The sequence below is a fragment of the Danio aesculapii genome, chromosome 7, assembly GCF_903798145.1.
Source record: "Danio aesculapii chromosome 7, fDanAes4.1, whole genome shotgun sequence".
NCBI lineage: Eukaryota > Metazoa > Chordata > Actinopteri > Cypriniformes > Danionidae > Danio > Danio aesculapii.
This window is the reverse complement of record NC_079441.1, coordinates 18,157,205-18,180,323: the sequence shown is the minus strand read 5'-3', so window position 1 is coordinate 18,180,323 and position 23,119 is coordinate 18,157,205. Positions and strand designations below refer to the sequence as shown.

Genomic DNA, 23,119 nt, shown 5'->3' with positions numbered 1-23,119 from the left:
AGGTGGATATAATGAATCACATGCTCTTTTGTTTGCAGGAGTTTAGGTGTCCACTTCTCGAAGGTTCGATCCCTTACGCTGGACTCATGGGAGCCAGAGCTTGTCAAAGTAAGCACACACACAACACCATGCTTAAATATTCATAAATATACGTGGATACAATTTTAAAATGATTGCAAAGTGAATATGTTTGCAAGTGCTCAGCATTTCGTCACTTCAGTCAAGTCATTTTTATCACTTCATGCAGTCCATCGCTGTAATAAAATGTACAGTTGAAGTCAGAATTATTAGCCCCCCTTTGATTTATTTATTTTTTTTCTTTTTTAAATATTTTCCAAATGATGTTTAACTGAGCAAGGAAATTTTCACAGTATGTCTGATCATATTTTTTCTTCTGGAAAAAAGTCTTATTTGTTTTATTTTGGCTAGAATGAAAGCAGTTTTAAATTTTTTTTAAAAAACATTTTAAGGTCAAAACTATTAGCCCCTTTTAGGCTATATATTTTTTTCGACTGTCTACAGAACAAACCATTGTTATACAATAACTTGCCTAATTACCCTAACCTGCCTAGTTAACCAAATTAACCTAGTTTACCATTTAAATGTCACTTTAAGCTGTAAAGAAGTGTCTTGAAAAATATCTAGTCAAATATTATTTACTGTCATCATGGCAAAGATGAAATAAATCAGTTATTAGAAATGAGTTATTAAAACTATTATGTTTAGAAATGTGTTGTAAAAATCTGCTCTCAGTTAAACAGAAATTGTGAAAAAAAAAATAAACAAACGGGGGGCTAATAATTCTGACTTCAACAGTATCTTTAAGGCCATTCACACAGAGAGAGTCTTTGTGTCTAAAACCACAAGATGCATGCTATGGAATGGTTTTTACAAAGCCTCCTCTTCCATGTTGATGTCAAATACAACTTGCTAGTGTAAACAGAAGCTTGCGGGTAGATGCTTGGCCCACCTTCAAGTTCTTCTGATTGGTTCACTGCTTTTAAAGGTTCCATAAAGTGCTTTGAAATGTGCATTTTTATTCAATGTTTGAATAATCGCAACTGAAACATAAAGTGGGGGTGGAGCATAGAGTAGTCCCTCCCCTTAAAAAAAACAGCCAGTAGCGTTCAGTTTTCATTACAGCTTTTCCAGTGAGAGTGGTTGCGCTCAAATGCATCCATTGAAGAGCAAATAGGAAGGGGCGGGACACACTAGATACTAGAGAGGATTTGATTGGTCAATATTTGATGAGAAGCTTAAGTATGAAAAAATTATTGATCCATTTCGGCGGAAGTGACAAACTGCAAGCTTTGGATGTTCTAAATGCAAATGTTGTCACTTTTTGGAGCACACTAGCTCATAGATATGATTAAAGCTGACAATACTCTTATTAACATCTAAAAAACTGTTTTTTATTTTCATGGGACCTTCTTTTAACTTGACATATCGTCTTAAAAATGTGACTCTCTTGTACAAGGTGAATGAAAAAGATGCAAGATTTGTCAAGCGTGCTTTTAGATTTAAAAGCAATGAAAAATAGTGCATTGTTATAGAAAAACACATACTGTGTGAATCAGCTGCATAATGGCTGCCCTGATAACATCAAACATTTTTTTTAAATCAGCATTATTATGACTAAAATGACGTCTGTACCTCCATGGTAGCTTTTGCATGACTGGAAAAACAAGATGAAGAAACTGCTTATGTGTTTAAATGTCATCTGTTGATTGAGATCACATCAGTTGCTTACCTTAGTGCAATAACCTTAAACATATTGCTCTAAGGTAATATGTGCATGTGTATGTGCTGAGAAATTCAGATGGTGTAGGCTGTGTGTGTTTGTTCAAGATCTGAGAAAAGAAAACCTGTGAAGATTCTCCTAATAATGTATGTTTGATCTTGACATACTGAACAAAAGACATGATCTGGAGAAAATTCCCATGTTAAAAAAGCTGTCACACCGGTGATTATGTAATCAACATGGACTAGTCCCAGTTCAAATACAAAAAATGCTTTGAACTACTAAAAATATTTAAGCTTTGTTTTCATCTGTGTTGGTTTAATATGATTCCACACCAATTTATTGACTGATTTCACTTGATTTGCCAGATGTATAGAGGCACTTTTAAGTAATAGTTCACACAAAACTGGAAATTCTGCCTTTATTTACTCAACCTACTAATGTACATACCTGTCAACATTGGGATGTGAAAGTAAGGGATAATTTAAATATACATTCTGATTATAGGGTCATGTCCCCCCCCCCCCCCCCCCCCCCCCCCCCCTTCAGTTCAAGCCTACCTCAGAATTTTTTTCAAAAAATGCTTCTTGATGAACATGGAGCGCTGGGAGCAGAGGGAGGATTGGGCATGGCCATCAGAGCAGGGGAAAAGAAGGGGAGCGAACAACTGTTGCCAGTTAGCTCACAAAATGAGACACAAATCGTGAGGAGACGCATGATTTTATAGTTTACAAAGTTAAAATGCAAAGAAATAAACAGTTAATGCCATGCTACCTTTGTTATTCGTAATTTCATATACACACAACCAAAATTTGTTATATCATTCTAAAGATAATCATGTTTACATAAACACTGTAAATGAGGAGGACTTCTCTCTTCCTCAATCCCCGGGTCTGAATGCAGACACAGTGGATAGCAGTACAGCAGGTCTCCTTCCCTGTCTATTCCAATCATTAGCCCTGCCAGTAATCCGGAGGATTTTAAAGATGGGTAAACACAACAGCATGTATATAGACAATGTGTCTGAATGGTAATGAACTCAACTGATAAAAGACAAAGTCCGCCATTCTCCAATTCTCGCAGAGCTCTCTCGACAAAAATGTTTGCTGCAAACGAACAGCTTTGCTGTATCAGCCCTGAAAGAGTCGTGGAGAAAAATATGTAACAAACCCCGTGGATCATGGAAACAAACACATACGACCCTTCATGAATGACTAAATACTGCATGCCTTGCACGGACGCTGGCTCACAGCTTGGCAGTCTGCCTTGCCTTCGGAAAGCACGTGCAGTCATGAATAATTAAGAAGCAGGGTCTTCTCATAGGATGAGAAAACTTTGCTATGAATAATAATGAGAAACCAATATGTCATCTCTGAACAGACAGATTGACGATACATCACAGATTTTGATTCCTCCCCAATAATGAAATTTGCTGACAAAAGCTTAAAATGATCCAGTTTTCCCCACAATTAAAGCTAACAGGTGCTGACATTGTCATAAGTGATGCTCAACTCACACAAATCTGTTACAATTTCAAAAATGTACTCGAGGATTTCTTGAACCTTTAAAGTTACTTATTTAGTGAAGAGCGTTGAATAAATTTCTTTTAGTTTGATTAATGTTAAATAACACAGGTGTCACTTTATGCACAGATCTATGATGAAAGCAAATACTGTTTATGCTCATTTTAGTCAAAATTAGTTGTTTAAAATAAAACACGCCAAGACAGACATGTTTACAAATTATTATGATGTGTATGTGTTTGTTTAATCAAGCATTCAAATCCCAAAGTGTCCACTGTCACTTCTCTTCAAATGACTTGTTCAGAAGCCGCTCGGGAAACAGCATCTCTTTACAGCATCCATTATATGAATTCAAAATTTAGGAAGGGCGATGACACATGACTTTAATAGAAAAGAAGGGAATGCTGCAGTTTTTATATTCATTTTTAAAATAAAAGAATGCAGGATTCTCTTGAACGGCTCTTGAAATGAACCTTTCGTGGTAGTTTTATTGACAGGCGGTACTATGCGTATAGGAAGGATCGGCTCTGTGTAGATCTTACTGTCATTTTTCGTAGAAAGATTGAAAATGTGAGTAAAATACGGGATAGAATAGAATAAATACAGGAGAATCCCAGGGGGAAAGAGAGGATTTATATTTGCAATTACACAACTTCAGTTTAATTTACTTGTCACAAACCTGTTTAAGTTTATTTCTTCTGCTGAGCACACACAAAAAAAGATATTTTGAAGAAAACTGGAAACCAACAAACTATAGGATACTATGGAAGACAACGGTTACAAGTTTTCAGCTTTTGTCAAAATACCTTCTTATAGTGTTTGACAGAATAAAGAAATCCGTCAAGGTTTGAAACCACTTGAGTAAATGGTGTGTAAATTTTCATTTTTGGGTGAACTGTGTCTTTAAGCATGTCTTTTTTCATCTGTTTTTGTTCACTTATCTTTTTCTCCTTCGCCATCAATGTTTCTTATCACTTTTTTCAGCTCATGTGTGAATTAGGAAACACAGCGATTAACAAGATCTATGAGGCACGAATTGAAGAGATCACAATCAAGAAGCCTCATCCCTCTAGTCCCAGGTACAGTAGGTGCAATGAGGCTTTTAATCTGCAGATTAGCTTTAAATCAATGAAACTCTTTAATAATGTGATTTCTCTCTATGGCTGATGCTTTCCCAGGCAAGATAAGGAGTCGTGGATTCGCTCTAAATATGTAGAGAAGAAATTCATTCACAAGCTCCCAGAGACTGGTCGAGGGCAGATTCTGCGGCGCTCCAGTGCTCGACGAAACCGATCCACCACAGAGGACAAACCCAGCACACGTCCTGCTCTCAAACCCAAACCTGGCAGAGTCACGCTCCCACGACTCACTGGTATACACAAACACTGTTTTTTCAGATATTTCATAAACTGAAATTAAATAATTAGTGCAAATTAAAAGTGCTGTATGACTCTTCTAAAGCATAAAAATACCATAATATGTTTGCAGATATTTAAAAAACAGGCCAAGTGATCATTCTCACTGAAAAACAATGCTGAAGTCAGTTATTCTGCTTTGTAAATGTGTTTTACATGCTGGAACGTCTTTGTTTTGGTTCTTTTAACCTGCCCAATGCTAGTTTAGCCAATTTTATTTTAGCACCCCAGGTTGCCTTGGTGGAAAAGTGTGTATTTCATTCATTCAGTCATGAAGGCTCTCAAAGCATGCATCTATGACTGAAATGCGACCTCCGGTGGACAGTAGCAGACTCTGAAGTGAGATGCAGATTCAGAGTTCCACATGAGGCAGTTATTAATTAGAAAATAATATAAATATTACGAACGTAAACATTAGGTGAGCAGGTTACATTGTAACCCCGTGTCCTAACAAGACACTACCTGATGAGATTTGCAGTGATAAGCAATTTAGCTGTTTGCACCAGATGAAACACGACATAAAATTAAATGCAGGAATTCAGAAGCGCAGAATATGCACTCACTCACGAAATGGGAAGGTTTATAATCTAATTAATACATATTAAACCTCTTTAACATTATTAAATATACATGCTGAATCACCGTGTTGGTCTCCACAGTTCTGAAGTTCAGTTTCAAACGGTTTATTTTATTTACGGTTTATAACAGTTTATTTTTAAAATCTGAGGTGAACTATCTGCTGCTGCTTTTAGTAGTATGGCAATAAATGTCATGTAAAATATCATTCAAACTCACATTATTAGTATTAAACACTGAATAAAGCACATGAGGAAGAAATAGATGCCATTTCTAAAATATAAATTTCAGGTGTTTGTTAGGACAAAAACTCCTTTTAATATGGAAAATATTACTTCTATTGTGAGACGTTACTTTTATTTAGAACACGATTTAAATCAGCCTTTAGGCTCAACAGTCAGGCACACTGCTGTTGGTGTCATCAATCTGGCAACCTGTGCTTGTGTTTGTTTTGAACCAGGTGTACCTAGTTCAACCACTGGGTGTCAAACTTACATACAGTATTGCACCTTCAAAAAAAACTGAATGCAACTACAATAAAAATAACTGAGCATTGTTCAACTGAACACTGGGTAATCTTGTGTGTCTGTGTGGAGGCAGACATCCCACATGCAGATGGCAAGAGATGCCAGTAAAATTACTGATGAATATGATGGATGGGCGATAATTAAACCCAAGTACATACAGCTTGCTGTCATTTGTTCCATGCATTTAATATCTTGTCAAATATGGACAAGAACATAAACAAATACACACAAAAATATTAAATATATTATTTTTTATTATTAATTCATTTAGTTAAATACAATTTCACAGAATACAACAAAAGATCATAAAGTTGCAATTTCTACAAGCAAAAAGTATGTATAAAATTTTTGAGAGTGAGACCTTATTCATCACAAACTGGAAAAAATTAATTATTTTCAATTAAATGTTGTATTAGATGCCTGGAGATCATCTGAATGTTGCAGGATCAAACACCTAATGGTTTTAAATCATCAAATCCCTGTAATATAGATATGAGAACCAATACATCAGCACTACTGTGTCTGTTCTCAAAGGTCTACTATAAGTTGTGAGAGATGTAAATTATATGTTGGATTTCCAACTGATTCACTAATCTTCATTAAACTAAATTATATATTTAAAAATGTATATAAAAAAACTAAACTGAAATATACAGATCATTTCCAGTTAAAGATGTGCAAAGTCTCATTTGATCACAAAGGCTGCATTTTTATTTATTAATAATAATAATAATAATAATAATAATAATAATTCATTCATTCATTTTCTTTTCGGCTTAGTCCCTTTATTAATCCGGGGTCGCCACAGCGGAATGAACCGCCAACTTATCCAGCATATGTTTTTATGCAGCGGATGCCCATCCAGCTGCAACCCATCTCTGGGAAACCCGTACACACTCATTCACTAAGGACAATTTAGCCTACCCAATTCACCTATAGCGCATGTCTTTGGACTGTGGGGGAAACCGGAGCACCGGAGGAAACCCACGCGAACGTAGGGAGAACACGCAAACTCCACACAGAAACGCCAACTGACCCAGCCGAGGTTCGAACCAGCGACCTTCTTGCTGTGATGCGACAGCACTACCTACTGCGCCACTGTTATGACATTTTATTACAATTTAAAATAATGCATTGATAAAGTATATTTGGCTCTGTGGTTAGCCTCACAGCTAGAAGGTCGAGTCCCGTCTTGGCCAGTTTCTGTGTGGAGTTTGCATGTTCTCCCTGTGTTTTCCCTTGTTCGCATGGATTTTTTCCAGGTGCTCTGGTTTCCCCCACAGTCTAAAGACATGCCCTATAGGTGAATTGGGTAAACAAAACTGGCCTTGGTGTATGAGTGTGTGTGAATGGGTGTATGGGTGTTTCCCAGTTCTAGGTTGTGGCTGGAAGGGCATCTGCTGCGTAAAACATAATCTGGAAAAGTTGGCGGTTCATTCTGCTGTGGCGACCCCTGATAAATGAGAGACTAAGCAGAAGGAAAATGAATGAAAAAGACGTAATGTTTCCAGGCACTGACCCGTAGTGTGTAATTCTAAAAATATGTATAGTGACTAAAACTGCACTGACCTTGACCCATGCATGGACACTGGTAAACTGAAAGAATGAAAATGAGTGTCTGTTCCAGTGGCTCCTGATCTAATCAGTGACTGTTTGTTGTTTGATGTTTTCCCTCCAGGCCTGACTCCAAGTGACATAATGAAGAACAATTCCGGCTCTCATAAAGGTTACAAACAAACACATACACACACTTACAGATGTGATGTTCACACTTCCACTTGACCACACAAACCCTTCCTCCCTCTCTCTCCCTCTGTCTTTGTACAGACAATAATGAAGAAGAGGATCTGAGTGGTCTTCATCCTGGGGCTCTGCTTTATCGATCGGCCTCCATGCAGCATTTCCCTCTGATGGCAGACGCTCTGGCACACGGCGCTGATGTCAACTGGGTCAACGTAGCTGAAGACAGCAAAACGCCACTAATACAAGCCGTTATTGCTGTGAGTGTGTGAAAAGTCATTTATTTTTCATGTGCGAGTGCGTGTTATGCTGAATAATAACTGTGTGTTTTCTCTCTGCAGAATTCTCTGGCAGCCTGTGAGTTCCTGTTACAAAACGGCGCTAATGTTAACCAGGTGGACTCAAACGGGAGAGGACCACTACACCATGCTACCATACTGGGACATACAGGGTAACACTCATGCACTAGGGCTACATAAAACATACAGGTTTTTGCTCTACTCCAGAATTTCTCAATCCCAGTCACAAGGACCAGGATTGAGGAAAGCTGCTCTATATACATCAACACTTTTCAGCTGTAGTGCTCCCTGCTGTTTTATCTATGCTACTGCAGGTTTATTTACATGCCCATGGCAAATAAGTGCTATTTCACAAGCTCATTCATTCATTCATTTTCCTTCAGCTTAGTTCCTTATTTATCAGCGGTCGCCACAGTGGAATGAATCGACTATTTCACAAGTTATAGGTAGGGCCAGACAGAATCTGCTGACATTTTTTGCTGTTTTTGCACAGAATTTTGTAAAAAATCTATGGATTTATGTGGAATGATTTTTGGGAGTATCGTAACTAAATACTAAATATATTAAATAAGGAAATACCTTTTTAAGTTTTATTAAATCTTTTCAATGCAAATCCAATTAGATTCACTTTATTTGGTAAACAAAGCAAGTCTCTCATATAATATATCCAGGGCTTTACATTAACACCCGCCAAATGCGGGTAGATTTCAGCAGTGACGGGTAAGACAGACACTCCCACTAGCCACTTTGGCTGGTGAAAATAATTTTCCCAAATAATAATTCTTAAAAGCAGAATTCGACAATACGGATGGTCCAATATGCATGCAAATGCGATATTAGAATTGAAAAGCAACACGACTGACAAACATTATTGCGTTCGCAAAGCAGGTTAATACCGAATGAAAGGATAATCACTGGTGCTAACAGCTGAGGTGATGCGCGCTCCCGTTTCCTTTCGTGAAGCAACTGTGTCTAGAAACACAACGGATGCGATCGGTTCTCTTTCAAATAGACTAGACAAAAAGTGATGAACATGCACCCACAGTCTTGCTGCTTTTAAGATTTCCAGAGTTGACTTATAGTAAGCAGCGCCAGTTGCTTTCGCTTTTATCATTCTTTGAACAAATTATTTATGGGTCTAACATCACCCGTGTGTGTGATCATCCTTTTATTATCACACGGTATGTTTTTACCTGCTTTCTTTTGCGTTAATATGGTTTAATTATCATTTTTTACAATAACATTGCTTTAATGGGAGATTAACTCCCCATTTATGTGTAACTTGTGATCTGGGACCTTTAGCCAGGACAGATTACTGTGCATATGTTTTGTTAAATAAAAAGAATAGTAAACAGCTATATTTTGCTTGTTTTGACACATTTAAAATTTGTGGCTAAGAAATAATTAATTGTTTGTGTTTGGTGTGGTCAGAGATAAATTTGGTAAATCCTTCATTTTGAGCTCTGAAAATGATGTGAAATAAAAACTAATTGTAATAGTATGAAACCATGACCCATTTGCTCATGATTATTGAGCAAGCTCATACACGACACACAAAAACTGAAATGAATGAGGAGGCATGTGGAGATAACGCAAAATCTAAATCAAGTAATTTTAGCATGTCAAAATCATATTTATGTGTATATAATATATTTTCCCAACAATAAAATTGAGGCTAGCAAAAATGGCGACTGGCTAGTAATGTTGGAAAACTACTAGCCACAGTGGCTGGTGATCAAAAAAGTTAATGTCAAGCCCTGAATAAAAGGGTCACACTTTATTTTGATGGTCTGTTTGTTGAATTTAAGTTATCTCATTAGATTATAAGTAGACTGTTAGTGTTAGTGTAAGTTGACATGTACTAGCAAAGTTTCTTATAGACAGTTTAATGTCTGTTTAGCAGCAGTATCGACAGATATTAAGCAGACAGTCTACTAATACTCAAATGGACCATCAAATATAAAGTGTTACCTATGAAAGTTCTCTGTATATTTTTGTCAGATATTTTAAAAGCATTCCTTAAAAACTGTAAGCAAAAAGTAACTTGTGTGCGAAATATTTGAGTCCGAATCAACTCAAAAATATAAATCAAAATGAATCGAATAAAATCTGTATGAATACACAGCTCTATTAAACACACACAATCATAGATGTAACATAATAAGCCTATTTCTACAACCTAACATGTCTGTGTGTGTTTTTACAGGTTAGTGTGTCTGTTTCTCAAGAGAGGAGCGGACTACAATGCAAAAGACATTGAAGAAAAGGACCCAATCGGCATAGCCATAGATAACGCCAACGCCGACATCGTCACGCTGTAAGTGCTCTTAGAAAAGCACACTAATTAGCTTACAGTACATATACGAAGGAGGTGCTTCCTGCGGGTAACTTAATTAGTGAATCACACTCTGTGCTTTTTTCCCCTTCTAGACTCCGGATAGCCAAGATGAACAAGGAGATGCGGGAGATGGACGGCACTCCATCAGGTCATTCTGAGGGGCGGGGCTCTGGTGGTGTTGGGGGCGGGATGGGCTCTGTGATTGGACAAACTAAAAAAGGCTTTCAGACCATCAAGAACCAGCTGAGTGGTCGGACAACTTGAGCTAACCTGGCGTGTACATTTTTAGATGGCAAAACAAAGGAAACTGACATGTGGTGCACTGTGGTGAAGCACTTTAAAACACTGAATGTTAATAGAAAACACTACCTTTCAATATGAGTTTACTGTTAACACTGCCGGTGTTAAAGGATCGTATCAACAGTAAATTAATCCCTGTGTTAAAAAAAAAATTGGCCGTAATTTTCAGTGCTTTTACATACCTGTGGTGATGTTTTGATCAAATTATGTACAGTAGTTTTTTTGGGCGGTATTGGTATTATTGGTACCAAGGATGGTTTTCCATGAGTACTGTGACAGTATATGTTTAATGGATCTGGTTGGTGTTTATTAAGCTATTACATATGTTTGAAGTGGAATGTAGAGGTTTTTTTTCTTTCTTTTTTAATTTAAAGCATACTGTAAATAGCTGGGTTTGACCTAATTCATGTGTAGTGAGATCTGAATAGGCCATACCTGCCAACTTTTGTCTCTGAATGAGGATTACCGGGGGTTGTAGTGTGTGTTTTTCTGAATAACACAGTCGAGAAATGGGTTAGTAACTGTACTGTGGTGTCGGTAACTACTATGGAACGGGTTTCGGGTGACCGCTTCAATCGGATACCAAAGTTAGTGACCCTGGGGTGTTACAGACTGTACCAAAAAGCTGAGGACTAGGAGCGGGGTGAAATTATGAGAGTTTTCCAGGAGAAATAACAAAACTGGAGGGTGGTGGGTGAAAAACGGGAGTGTTAGCAGGTATAGAATAGGCATTGCGATTTTTACTTGACATAATGTAAACTCCGCTACTCGTCATTACAGTGCTTGCAAGTCAACACCATCTTGAAATTTGCTGACTTTTTATTATTTTTGTTCTTTGTTTATATTTATGCAGTTTAAACTAGATCATTTTAACTAGAGCTTCCACTGACCTACAGTTGAAGACAAAATGATTAACCCTTCTGTGAAATTTTGTATTATTTTTCAATATTTTATTGAAATTAAATTAATTATGAATTATTTTGCAAGGTGTTCTGCTCAAAGTGCAATTTAAAGGCTTAACTAGGTCAACTAATTAAGTCATTGAATAGGTTGTTTGCAATCACATGGTTCTGGTGATGCGCGAAATTCAGATGGTGGGCAGGAAGTAAAAAACTGAATGGGAGACATAGAGGAAAGTCTGTATTTTTGTGATTTATACCATATTTAGGAGATATAAATAGAAAATAAGCACATATGTTGGGCATGATCCTTATATCATGAAGATGGCAGAGTTTTCTACTGAACTAAAATATATTTGCCTGTCATCAAGGCAGTAGATACTGTATAAGCTACGTTACATGAAAAATACTATAGTAAATACTAGTGTTTGGAAGCGTACTATAGATAATTACTTGAATGAAACTGTCGCAGTAATTATATTGTTGCTGTGGTACAACACAACTGTAGTAATAAATTATTCAATAGGCTTTAGTTTTCTACGCTAACGTTATAATTATACACCCTCACGATACACCACAGTTTACACATTGCAGTAGTTATTACAGTTTATCAGTTTACTGTGCTGCAGTATTCTGAAGCATTCATTAACAAAGAGTTGTACACATTATAAACTTTACTGTGGTTCAAAAGTACTATGGTATTTTTCCCCATGCTGATATCTTCCAGACATCACCAAATAACAGATGAAAGCGTACAAAAGCATGGACACATAGTCTACATTATTATTTATTTATTTATTTTTGTAAGAGGGAAAACTGCTCCACATAATAACCGTCTAGTTTTGTGGCTAGGGTTGCATTTCTTTCACCAAACATTAACCGCTGCTGCGCATCTCGATGTTCACGTTACAGTTGTTTATTCTGCTGAAACACCAGTAAAGATTTGGATTACTGTATTGCAAAACAAGACAGAGATTTCATTGCAGAATTTATATCCTCCTGAATTTTGTATAAGTGTGGTGGTGTTTGTATCTGATTTTTATATAACACACTAACATATCTATACACATAGCTAGGCCTGTAATCTTTATTTGTTGCTGTCAAACAAATTATCACATTCAAAAAAAGTTTGTACACATGGATGTATTGAATAAATGTTTATTTCATGCCGCCTTTTCTTCCGTTTTCAGCCAGTTTCTTGAACTTTCCCCCCTTCATGGGCAAAAACTTTAGGAGGTCCAAAAATCCTGTTCGGCATTTATTTTGGCCGATTTAAACAATTATAAACAACATAAAACCAAAACATTTTGATGTTCTTATAGTGATCCCAATGTAGAGGAATCTCTTCTTGCCCTCCATCTAAATTTCGCGCGTCATCAATGACATCATGTGAAAACCTATTACAGTGGTTTGTTCTGTAGCCAATCAAAAAAATATATTATTATTATATTATATGATTATTTAGGGGGCAAAAAAATATTGACCGTAACAATTATTGTGAAACATGTGAAAATGCTTTTATTCCAGGCAAACTAAAAGACATGAGACTTTCTCTAGAAGAAAAAAAGAATGTGATAGAAAAAACTGTGAAAATGTCCTTGTTCTGTTAAACAGCACTTGAAAAATATTTCAAAATAATTCAATTTTACAGGTCTTTCATTCTATCTGTCAGTCTAATCATACCAAAGATGTAAAACTGCTGCCTTGCAAGCACTAGTATTTCCTCAATTCAAATGATTCAGGTGACATTAAGACTGATATTTGGCATTGTATCATGGGGTATCGTCACAATCAACCAACATGTTTACAGTTAACAAAACTCCAGTCCCTGACGATCATTTCTACACAATGTCATGATCACGTTGAATTTTCTAATTGGCTTCTTCAATCTGAAAATGAATAGAACTGTGTTTCTCCAAGTCTGATACTCTCGTCTCAGTGCCAGATGTTTACTGGTGTGCTGTCTTGCCACGCTTCTGCTTTTTGCATCTGTTTTACTCTGGGCATTCTTTATAGCAGTCTGTCCATCTGTCTGTGTCTCTGTATACAAACTAGTTTTTGCTATCTGTGTTTGTGTGTTTGTGTGTGTGTGTGTCCTGAGACGGGTGGCCAGGTGTCTACCGCTTGCAGTGTGTGTCCTCTGCACTGCGTGCTACAGGTAATCCTGCTACCGTACCACTTTATGTATGCATAACAGCTGCTGGTATTAGAGCTGTGGTGAAAATTGATTTTGCGTCAATTCAGAAATGTTCATAAAACATCACTATTATTCTCTCCTGAATCGATTCTGAGCTTAGGTTTTAACAGCAGATGGCTCTGTATGCCTTACAGAGAGACATTCTGTGCTTGCATTCAATTCATTATGCAGTGTTCACACCAGATGCAGTATGCATAAATAAATTGCAATACTTGCGCGTAAATAGACGTGTGAAAATTTTTCAGTTTAATCGCTTCATTCGCACGTCAAATTCACTTCACAATAGACATTGCTGCGTCTCAAATGGCACACTATACATTATGCACTCATGCACTATGTACTTATGCACTTACACACTCAACAGCATAATATATGTTTGTAGTGTTGTCCCAAATGGCACACTAATGTTTTTTTACTAAGTGGAAATTCAAACCGTTTCCTTGATGACGTTTGGCAGTTGCCAAATCAGTGAAATAAATCACCAAACTATCAAATAATACCTGCCATGAGTATAACCGCATTCACCATCGGGAGGCGCTATAATCACTGTCTTAAGAGAATTTTGCTTTCATAATCCAAAATAAATAAAGTTATCCAACATGTGCGGCCGATAGCTCCGCCCCTTCCGCTATGTGAGCAAAACTGCGGCCGTTGAGTGCATGAAGTGTCCATCATGCCACACTTCATTTTACCGGCTGAATGAGTGTATCATTCGGGTAATTAAAGTGCTCTTATAATTTTTTGAGTTTTCAGTGTAAACGCACTACTTACACTATTTATACTACAAAATGGCGTTGAATAGTGCATAAGTATGCGATTTGGGATGCAGCTACAGATTCGCGTCATGGGCAAGGCTTCTAGATTCAATGCTAAATGGCTAACATGGATTTTATTGAGATAGTAGCTGTGCTTTATGAAGGCTGAAAAACAGCGTAGATTAGTTTGGAGCCGTTTCTGAGTCCACTAGATCCTTACAGAGGTGCACCCAGCTCTGCGAGTTCATCAACTCCTCCAGAAGCCACCTGGATGATGAAAGCTTTCAGCAGTGCTTCAAACTGAGCCGAGCCCTGTTTCCGGTGTCGGCAAGAGGATTTCCCTCAGGCAGTGTTGCCAGATTGGAAATGTCAAAGTATCGTACCAAAACCTCAAAATTATCGTATTTGGAGGAAAATTATTGTACACGAGTCAAACGGAGAGTAGACAGCTATTATCTAGACAGATAGCGTTTTGACGCAAGGTGCAATTGACCACAATACGTTAAAAAACTAGCCATACCTTAGTGGGAAGTTTCAAACTGCACCTCTGAGTTGCTGTCATCGAATGTTACATGTTGCCAGATGGGCCGTTGAGGGATTCATTTTGCTGTACAAATTGGGTGCTGTCATGGACTGCAAAATAGTGCTGGTTGGCTTGAAAGCAGTGCACCCTCCCGAATTTTTAACACACTCTGAGGTGTACATGCTTTGTTTTGATGAGATTAACACATTCACATGATCTATTTGAATGGGGAAAAACGAGAACATCAAGGGAAAGCTCACCTGTCCTTCTCACCTTCCTTTATAGCACTTATTGTTTTAACATTATTGCTTAAAAGATCGACCTCAAACTAAAAACTATTGACCTAACCACAGGCACGTGCAGCAGGAGCGTTAACTCGTGAAAGAGAGCCATTCTCCACGATGATTGGCTGAGAGGAGGGAACATAAAAATGAGATATAAAACGTGCCTAACTCCACTTTCTCTTCACAGACAGTACAGAAAAGATGCAGCTAGATCAATAAGTAAAGAAGCCCGAAGATTACAATGAAATTACTGTTAAATGCCATAAAATTCTGAAATTATCGTACATTATAGGACTTTTCTCTTTATTGATCATACATCGTTCAGAGGTTGAAATTATCATACAAATATGATAATTATCGTACGTCTGGCAACACTGCCCTCAGGACACCGACAACAGGCACTACGTCATAATCATACTCATAAGAGCAAGCTCATGATTAACATGGCGCGAAAGTCCGCTGTCACGTCAAACGTGCAAGACACTCAACTCGCGCCACCTCATTCACGTGCGCCGCAGGATGTCTATTCGCGTCTTTGCATTGACTTAACATGTACTGTATATCACTCGCGCTTCATCCAGGTCGAGTGTGAACACACCATTACAGATACAACTTGAACCTTAAATAATAGTGAGCCGTTTACATTAACCTTGTGACATAAAAGCTGACTTATGACTTGCTGATCGCACAAGCGCTCTTCCTCATTAGCATGTGAGTGTAGGATTAAAAACTAGCCTACAGCGCCATCTGCTGGTCAAAAAGTAAGCTCAGAATTCATTCAAGAGAAAATTCTGAATTGATGCTAAATTAATTTGTCGAACAATATTTCACCACAGCTCGAGCATCTATGTACAATTGCAAATGCAATACATAGCATTTCCTGTTGGTGCTGGTGATGTCATTATGTGATTCAGGCATATTAGTCCTCCTTAAACTCACTCAAGGACTGATCACACCAAGGACAGTTGTTATTATACATCACAATTGTAAAAGCATTTAGAGCAGATACTACAGCATGTGCTTATAACAAACAATGTTGTCCATTGGTGTAGATGCTAATATAGTTCTAATAATATGGAAGCACTTTATTTTAGTCCTATTTAGTATGTACAGACTATGCACTTATCAATATCATTACATTAACTGTGTAATATTTAGATACTATCCCTAAACATAACCCTGAACCTAACCTTAGCCCATGTTGCTACTTTATATAATACAGTATATAAGTACACTGTAAGTACCAATCATCTTTATGGTTATCGTTGTTGTGAATGGTTTTGTATAACCTTTATAAAGAAAGTACATCATGGATGAAGAAAGTTATGATAAACAGGCCATATTAAATATTCAGTTTATTCATTATATATATATATATATATATATATATATATATATATATATATATATATATATATATATATATACAGTTGAAGTCAGCATTATTATTATTTTTTTTTCTTTTTTAAATATTTCCCCAATGATGTTTAGCAGACCAACGAAATTTTCACAGTATGTCTGATAATATTTTTTTCTTCTGGTGAAAGTCTATTTATTTTATTTCGGCTAGAATAAAAACAGTTATACATTTTTTTATTAACCATTTTAAGGTAAAAAATTATTAGCCACTTCAACCTTTATTTTTTTTCGACTGTCTACAGAACAAACCATCGTTATACTATAACTTGCCTAATTACCCTAACCTGCCTAGTTAACCTAATTAACCTGGTTAAGCCTTTAAATGTCACTTTAAGCTGTATAGAAGTGTCTTGAAAAATATCTAGTCAAACATTATTTACTGTCATCATGACAAAGATAAAATAAATCAGTTATTAGAAATGAGTTATTAAAACTATTATGTTTTGAAATGTGCTAAAGAAATCTTCTCTCCGTTAAACAGAAATTAGGGGAAAAAATAAACAGGGGGGCTAATAATTCTGACTTCAACTTCAACTATGGTGGCGCAGTAGGTAGTGCTGTCGCCTCACAGCAAGAAGGTTGCTGTTTCGAGCCTCGGCTGGGTCAGTTGGCGTTTCTGTGTGGAGTTGGCATGTTCTCCCCGTGTTCGCGTTGGTTACCAGTTTGAATGCGTTAAAGCCTGGTGTGTTTTCTTTATAAAGGTTTTCCATGGACAGAAAACAGTTAATATGGAAATATTTGTGTTGTGTTTATATTCTGGCTTTATTTCAGCATGCCTTTATTCAGCCTCCAATGATGAATGGGGAAACGCTTTATGCAAAAATTGCCCTCTTTCCACTTGGGATTATAGTCCCATTGTTTTTGTCTTTATCGTGAGAGAAAATATATTTGCACTGGTTGTTGTTTTAAGAATTGAAGTGTTTTTTTTTCTCTTTTTTACATGAATCATTTTAGAATGTATATTTCTTAATATGCATTAACCAAACAGCAGTCAGTTTTAATATGCATAGACATGCACAGTTTGTCCATGTTAAGGTATTAGTTTTTATGGAACTAATTTTAACTTGAGAGCAGCAGTTTTAGAACAGAAGCTTAATCCAAAATCACATACCATTAAAGTAGGTAGCCTACCATTTAGTGGAGTATATTCACATGGACTTTTAATTTTTAGTTAGTCAGCCTTAGTGCTTCTAACGTAAATCGTCTTTTCATTACAAAATCGCCACGTTTAAGGTCTGATTTCCCGTTGAATTTACTTCATGGCCATTAGAGAAGTATCTGTCAGGTGGTTATTATTACATAAATTATCTTGCATATCATTGCCAGACAGTAAATTGTTCATTGGATACACACTTCAGAATCTCACAAAAAAAAAAAAAGTCATACGGTTACTTTAGGTCTACCTGTTTTTTTAAGTACTATATACAATGGATGTATGTGATTTCCGGCGCAGCCATTGTGTAATACAAGAGATGCTGTAAAGATGCAAACTAAGCATTTGGAGAACCATAAGAGTTTGAATTAATCAGTTCTGTAGTAGTGACTTGCCATAACTTTGCCATGCAAATAAGGAAATGGCATGTGACAGTAAAATGTTTCTTTTGTATCCATTTGGCTGTCCATGGTGAGGCAGCAGTTTTTATGGAAGGCAATATATAACATCTGATGTTTAAAGATGTGCATCCCAGTAATATACCATTATATTTTCCTTCACAACATGACCTGTTTTTGTACACCTATTTCATTGGCTGTTGTGATTGTTGACACACTGACAGTCGAACTCATGCGCTAGTCAAATTTATTTTCTAGAGTTTTGCTCTGATTACCATCCTATATTATTTTATGGAGATAATCTTTTACAGTTTGAAACAGTTGTACAATGCAGATGAATTCTTCCATACATTTGGCTTGCATCCTTTGCATTGCTTCTAATCAAAATGCCCTAAAACTCTGCTCTCACGTTAAAAGTAGCTCGGCTAAAAAGACAAACATGTCTCTTAAAATTCTCCATTTTGTGTTAACCGTCTCTATGATTGCAATGCGTTTTATGTGTTTTGGCGGGAAAATTGGTCTGCAGAAGTGGTTTGCGGACTTATGCTTGTTATTCCCTTGAAAACATTCAGCTAATAATCCCTTGACCTCTTTCTCCATGATTTCGTCCTGCAGGTGATGACACCTATCACGATATTTTCAGGGATTTCTCCCAAATGGCCTCCAACAACCCAGAGAAGCTGAAGCGCCGTAGTGCTGATATGAAATAAAGCGGCCGACCAGCAGATGCCAGTGTTTCATCAATACACACACACGTAGGCTCCAGCAGACCCAATGAAGTTTCCACATTCCACAGTAAACACCTCTTAAGAAACACTGCTTCATTTGGTTTATCAGGCTTACATGAGTGTGGGTCTAAATATCTGGGTTTTAGCATATTTATCCCAGCTTAGGCTTAGTTTAGGTCAGTTATTTCTTCAGGCACAATCATTATTACTTTGCTTTGACCTTCATCATTTGAGTAAGTTTACACACCAGATGCTATAAAAAAAAGAAACAAGTGGAATACTTAAGCTAAGATAAATGGTGGAGTATGTTTCTAATTTAAACAGCATTGAAATGAACCTTATTCAAATGATTTGATGCGTATCTTTTCATTCACCGCATTGTGAGCCACAGTGTTATTGCAACTTGAATGTAAATGTTACTTTGGGTGAGAGAACCCTGTCTGCTTGGGTCTCCAGTATAAATTTATTTCAGTTTTTTTCTTTATATAAGATCAAAATATGTTTGAAAATGGTTACGTTTATTATTTTATAAGCCACGTTGTTAAATGAAATACCATGACTATGTAACTAAATAAATGATTCATATAATACATGACTCATCACTTGTTTTTTAAGCTCTGCTACTGGTCAACTAGGACAACTAGGATTTCGCAATGACTTACATGAATGCTAAACCATTCAAACGTTTAGGGTAGTCAGGGTTCCCGCACGTTCATGATCGTAAGATTCAAGGACTATTTAAATCAGTATTCATTTTAAATCAAGCTTCTTTGTAATTCACACAACCAGCATATGCACCACCATAAAAAAATCATTCATGTACTTGATATTTACACAAAAAATGTGAATGATGTCTTGAATGTCACTTAAAAATGTTGACCATTTTAAACAGTCATGTTCAAAAGGACTTTAATCAAATTTATTGAATTCAATACTAGTAATATTCAAATGGGTTTCTGAAATATTGATAAAATGGAAAGGGGGCTGGCTGCAGACTTGGTGCAGATGCAATCTGAGCTGCATCCAATGCTTTTTGATGCTCTCATCTAACCCCACCCCTAACAGTGACATCACTAGTTCCATTGAGAGCATTGTGTCTGACATTGCATTTCTGAGCTATGCATTCTCAGCTTGCATCATAAAGGCTGCATCCAGATACTATTGATAAAATGTGCATTATTTGTCATAGTTTTTGTACAAGTATTCAATTTAATGTTTTTAAATTAAGAATTTCTAATTTTTTTTTCATTTTTTGACAGCAGCACAGTACAACTGTTGAAATAACACCATAAACTTTAAATTCAAGCCCTTTCAGGAACCTATGTTTGTTTTAAATGTGCCCTATAATGAAAACCTGGGTATTTCAAGAAAAAGTAAAATACTAAAAGATCAGTATATGGAAATGGGCTTACTGTGAGCCTCAGACACCAGTTTCCTCATTTTCATGTAAATTCCACCAGTGTAAAACTGTGGTGGACAACGGGCCAAAGAAAGGCAGTGTTGCCAGATTGGGCGGTTTTGAATTTGATTGTGGCATAGGCGGGTTGACAAAATTTGGGAAGTTTTGAAACTTAACTTTTATATGCAACTTATTGCAACTACTTAACTGTGTGCTCCTATGCCATTAAGTTAGTAGAGACCAATGCATAGTGCAAATTGCGTGGGCCCACCCGCAAGAGAAGATGAAGAAAGCATTATCAAAATCGAACTCCCTGGACAAATCTGACTCCCCTTCGTGTGTACGCGCATCATGCAGCGCCTGCAGTAAAACTCAAAGCAGGTTATCATGACACTTTTATCGATCATTTTTCCGCAATTGACAGCAAGAACAAATTTAGAAGCGTTGTCTGATTGACAAGCAGAACCTAATTATGTTTAAAAGAAATTAAAACGGCAAGTAGGACGAATGTATACCCCATTTCGAAAGTAAAATATACTCTATCATTAAGTGCAGTGTGTGGGTGAGAGGGGGCAGTGTTTCGATGCGATCTGGTTATGTTGTGGTTCTGTGACTGCTGGTGTTGGTTGCTGTATGGTTAAAAAATATGACAGTTAAAATTACCAGGTTAATTTCAATTTAAATACATTAAAACTAATTAAAATATTAATCTAATATTTTGGGTGGGTTTTTTGTGCGTTTTGGACAGCTTTTGGACTGGAAAAAGTCAGCTGGCAATACTGAACAGAGGACAAAACAAACTGTATCGAGACTCACAGGCTATGCCCTCCACATTTGCATGTATACCTAATTTGGGTCGTTCATCCGGACGAGCAGTCATGTCATCAAGCTCTGAGATCATAAAACAATTCTGAGATCATTAATATGCACACCTCATGCTGTAATTGATAAGCTACATCGTTTTCTAGTAAGACAGCAATGATAATTTTCCTCCCTTAACAGTTAGTTATTTTAAGCGTATATTTCACTTACTTTGCATTTAGAACTTTTATTTTGAAAACGCGTGCGCTGATTTGTTTACTGTTCGTTACTGGGCAACGAAAGCACGAGGCACGTTCAAAACTGTCATTAGGACGCAAAATGTAAGCTTTACAGATTATATATGTACTCATCTCCACTCTGAAGAGGCATAAGGTATGTTTAGTTACACCTTTTGTTAATATGTTGTGTTTATTGTGAAATTTGATGCGTATGTTTAAACAAACGTGTAGACTGTTGAATCGTGTCAAATCACTCAGCTCAACTGTCATCGGCTCATGCAGAGATTTACCTTAATTCCTGGCTGTGTTTTCTTTTACTATAGTTTCAAAATATAACGAGATACATCTCTATCACTCTCTTTTGTCAAGTTTATTTATAATTTAACCTTTATCCACAACAAATCTGGTGAGCAAAATAGGTTAACGTTACTCTTATTTCTGAGGTGAAGTTGGTTTTATGTTCACACATTCAGAATTTCTCCCTAATAATATCATTTTAGATGAGTATTATTTTGACGTCATACTTAAATGTGATTTCAGACTGGATATTCAAAGTATCGGTTGAGGTAAAGTTGGTTTAATATTCGCAAATTTGTTGAGTGACAAATTGTGGCAAACTGTCTATATTGTTTATCGGGGTAGTTTGAATATTCGGTCTGAAAAGGCATGCAAATATGACAAAAAAAACAAAAACCTTAGCACTATTTAATTGACTGTGAACTGTGCACTTTGATAGTCACTGGCTGTTAATATGATTTCATTATTTGGAGTTTGCAAAGAATACTTTTTTGAAACTTTATTACTTGGGAGAATGTCTGAATGTGTGAATATAAAACCAACTTTACATCATGCTGTGTGTGTGTGTGTGTGTGTGTGTGTGTGTCTGAAAGAGCAGCATGTCAGAGGGGAGCTCATTAATATTCACGACACAAGCCATATATGGTCAATCATGGACTTTCTGATTCTATGGGCATTTTTTGAGTAATACTTAAGCTTAGAAAACCATTTATGAAGATTTTTTGAACTTACCGAAGCCATAAATCTACTATCTAGATATCAGAGAACAATTTCACTTATTCAACCAATGCAGTATATGACACCTTTAAGTACTTTCCAGGCCTTGAAGTCAATAAAATCCAAGTACTTTTAATATGCATGGGAAGCTGGGTAGTTTATTTTTTACATTAACTGTGAGAAAATGACAGTATCGCTACTATTTTAACTATTTAAAAAAAGAAACCAAATAACCACTGAATTTTTAAACATTCTATTCATCGAGAAAAAGTAACACAATGATTTTTAACAATGACAATGTTTCAAAATGTTGACCATCACATTAGATTAATTTCTGAAGCATTTCATTGAAGACTAAAGGCTGATTTATACTTCTCCGTCAAGCGCACGCATATGCTCCGGCACAGCCTGCACGGACGCATAGCCCTCGCAGTGGCCGTCACCAATGCTGACGCACACCTCTCAAAAAATGTAACTACACGTCACAACAACACGTAGCGCAAGCTCAGTGATTTGTCGCTTTGTAGTGGTGACGAGCATGGGCAGTGCTGAGAGTCACAAGCCCAATGGAGCGATTGTTTACAAGTGTTGAGTCCCGTAAAGGAGCTCCAGATAAAGACTTTTTTAAAATCCCTTATGATTGAAGTTGTTGCATGTCTGCCGGTTCCCGCCTCTGAATGAGCGAGGTTGAGCTACTTGAAACGTTCAGAAAAAAAAGAAAACACCCGTAAAGAAACTTGACACAAAGGAACATAAAAAAATGCCTTCAGAGGCGTTAATGCAGAACAACAGAAACAGCACGCAGAAGTATAAATGCACGACTAAGCGCAAGGCAGGCACCGTGGGTCATG

At 36.8% G+C, this 23,119-nt stretch overlaps 1 protein-coding gene across 1 annotated transcript in view; it reads left to right on the top strand.

Annotated features, from left to right (window-relative positions):
* Positions 1 to 19,405, top strand: part of acap1 (ArfGAP with coiled-coil, ankyrin repeat and PH domains 1) — a 52,630-nt gene extending 33,225 nt beyond the window's left edge. Inside the window, exons 16-24 of the mRNA XM_056461196.1 lie at positions 39 to 108; positions 4,249 to 4,343; positions 4,443 to 4,636; positions 7,461 to 7,508; positions 7,610 to 7,782; positions 7,864 to 7,973; positions 10,028 to 10,138; positions 10,252 to 10,307; positions 18,703 to 19,405. Coding sequence (XP_056317171.1) covers positions 39 to 108; positions 4,249 to 4,343; positions 4,443 to 4,636; positions 7,461 to 7,508; positions 7,610 to 7,782; positions 7,864 to 7,973; positions 10,028 to 10,138; positions 10,252 to 10,307; positions 18,703 to 18,797 — 952 coding nt within the window. The 3' untranslated portion in view covers positions 18,798 to 19,405. The remainder of the gene's footprint in view (positions 1 to 38; positions 109 to 4,248; positions 4,344 to 4,442; positions 4,637 to 7,460; positions 7,509 to 7,609; positions 7,783 to 7,863; positions 7,974 to 10,027; positions 10,139 to 10,251; positions 10,308 to 18,702) is intronic.
* Positions 19,406 to 23,119: the final 3,714 nt, after the last annotated feature.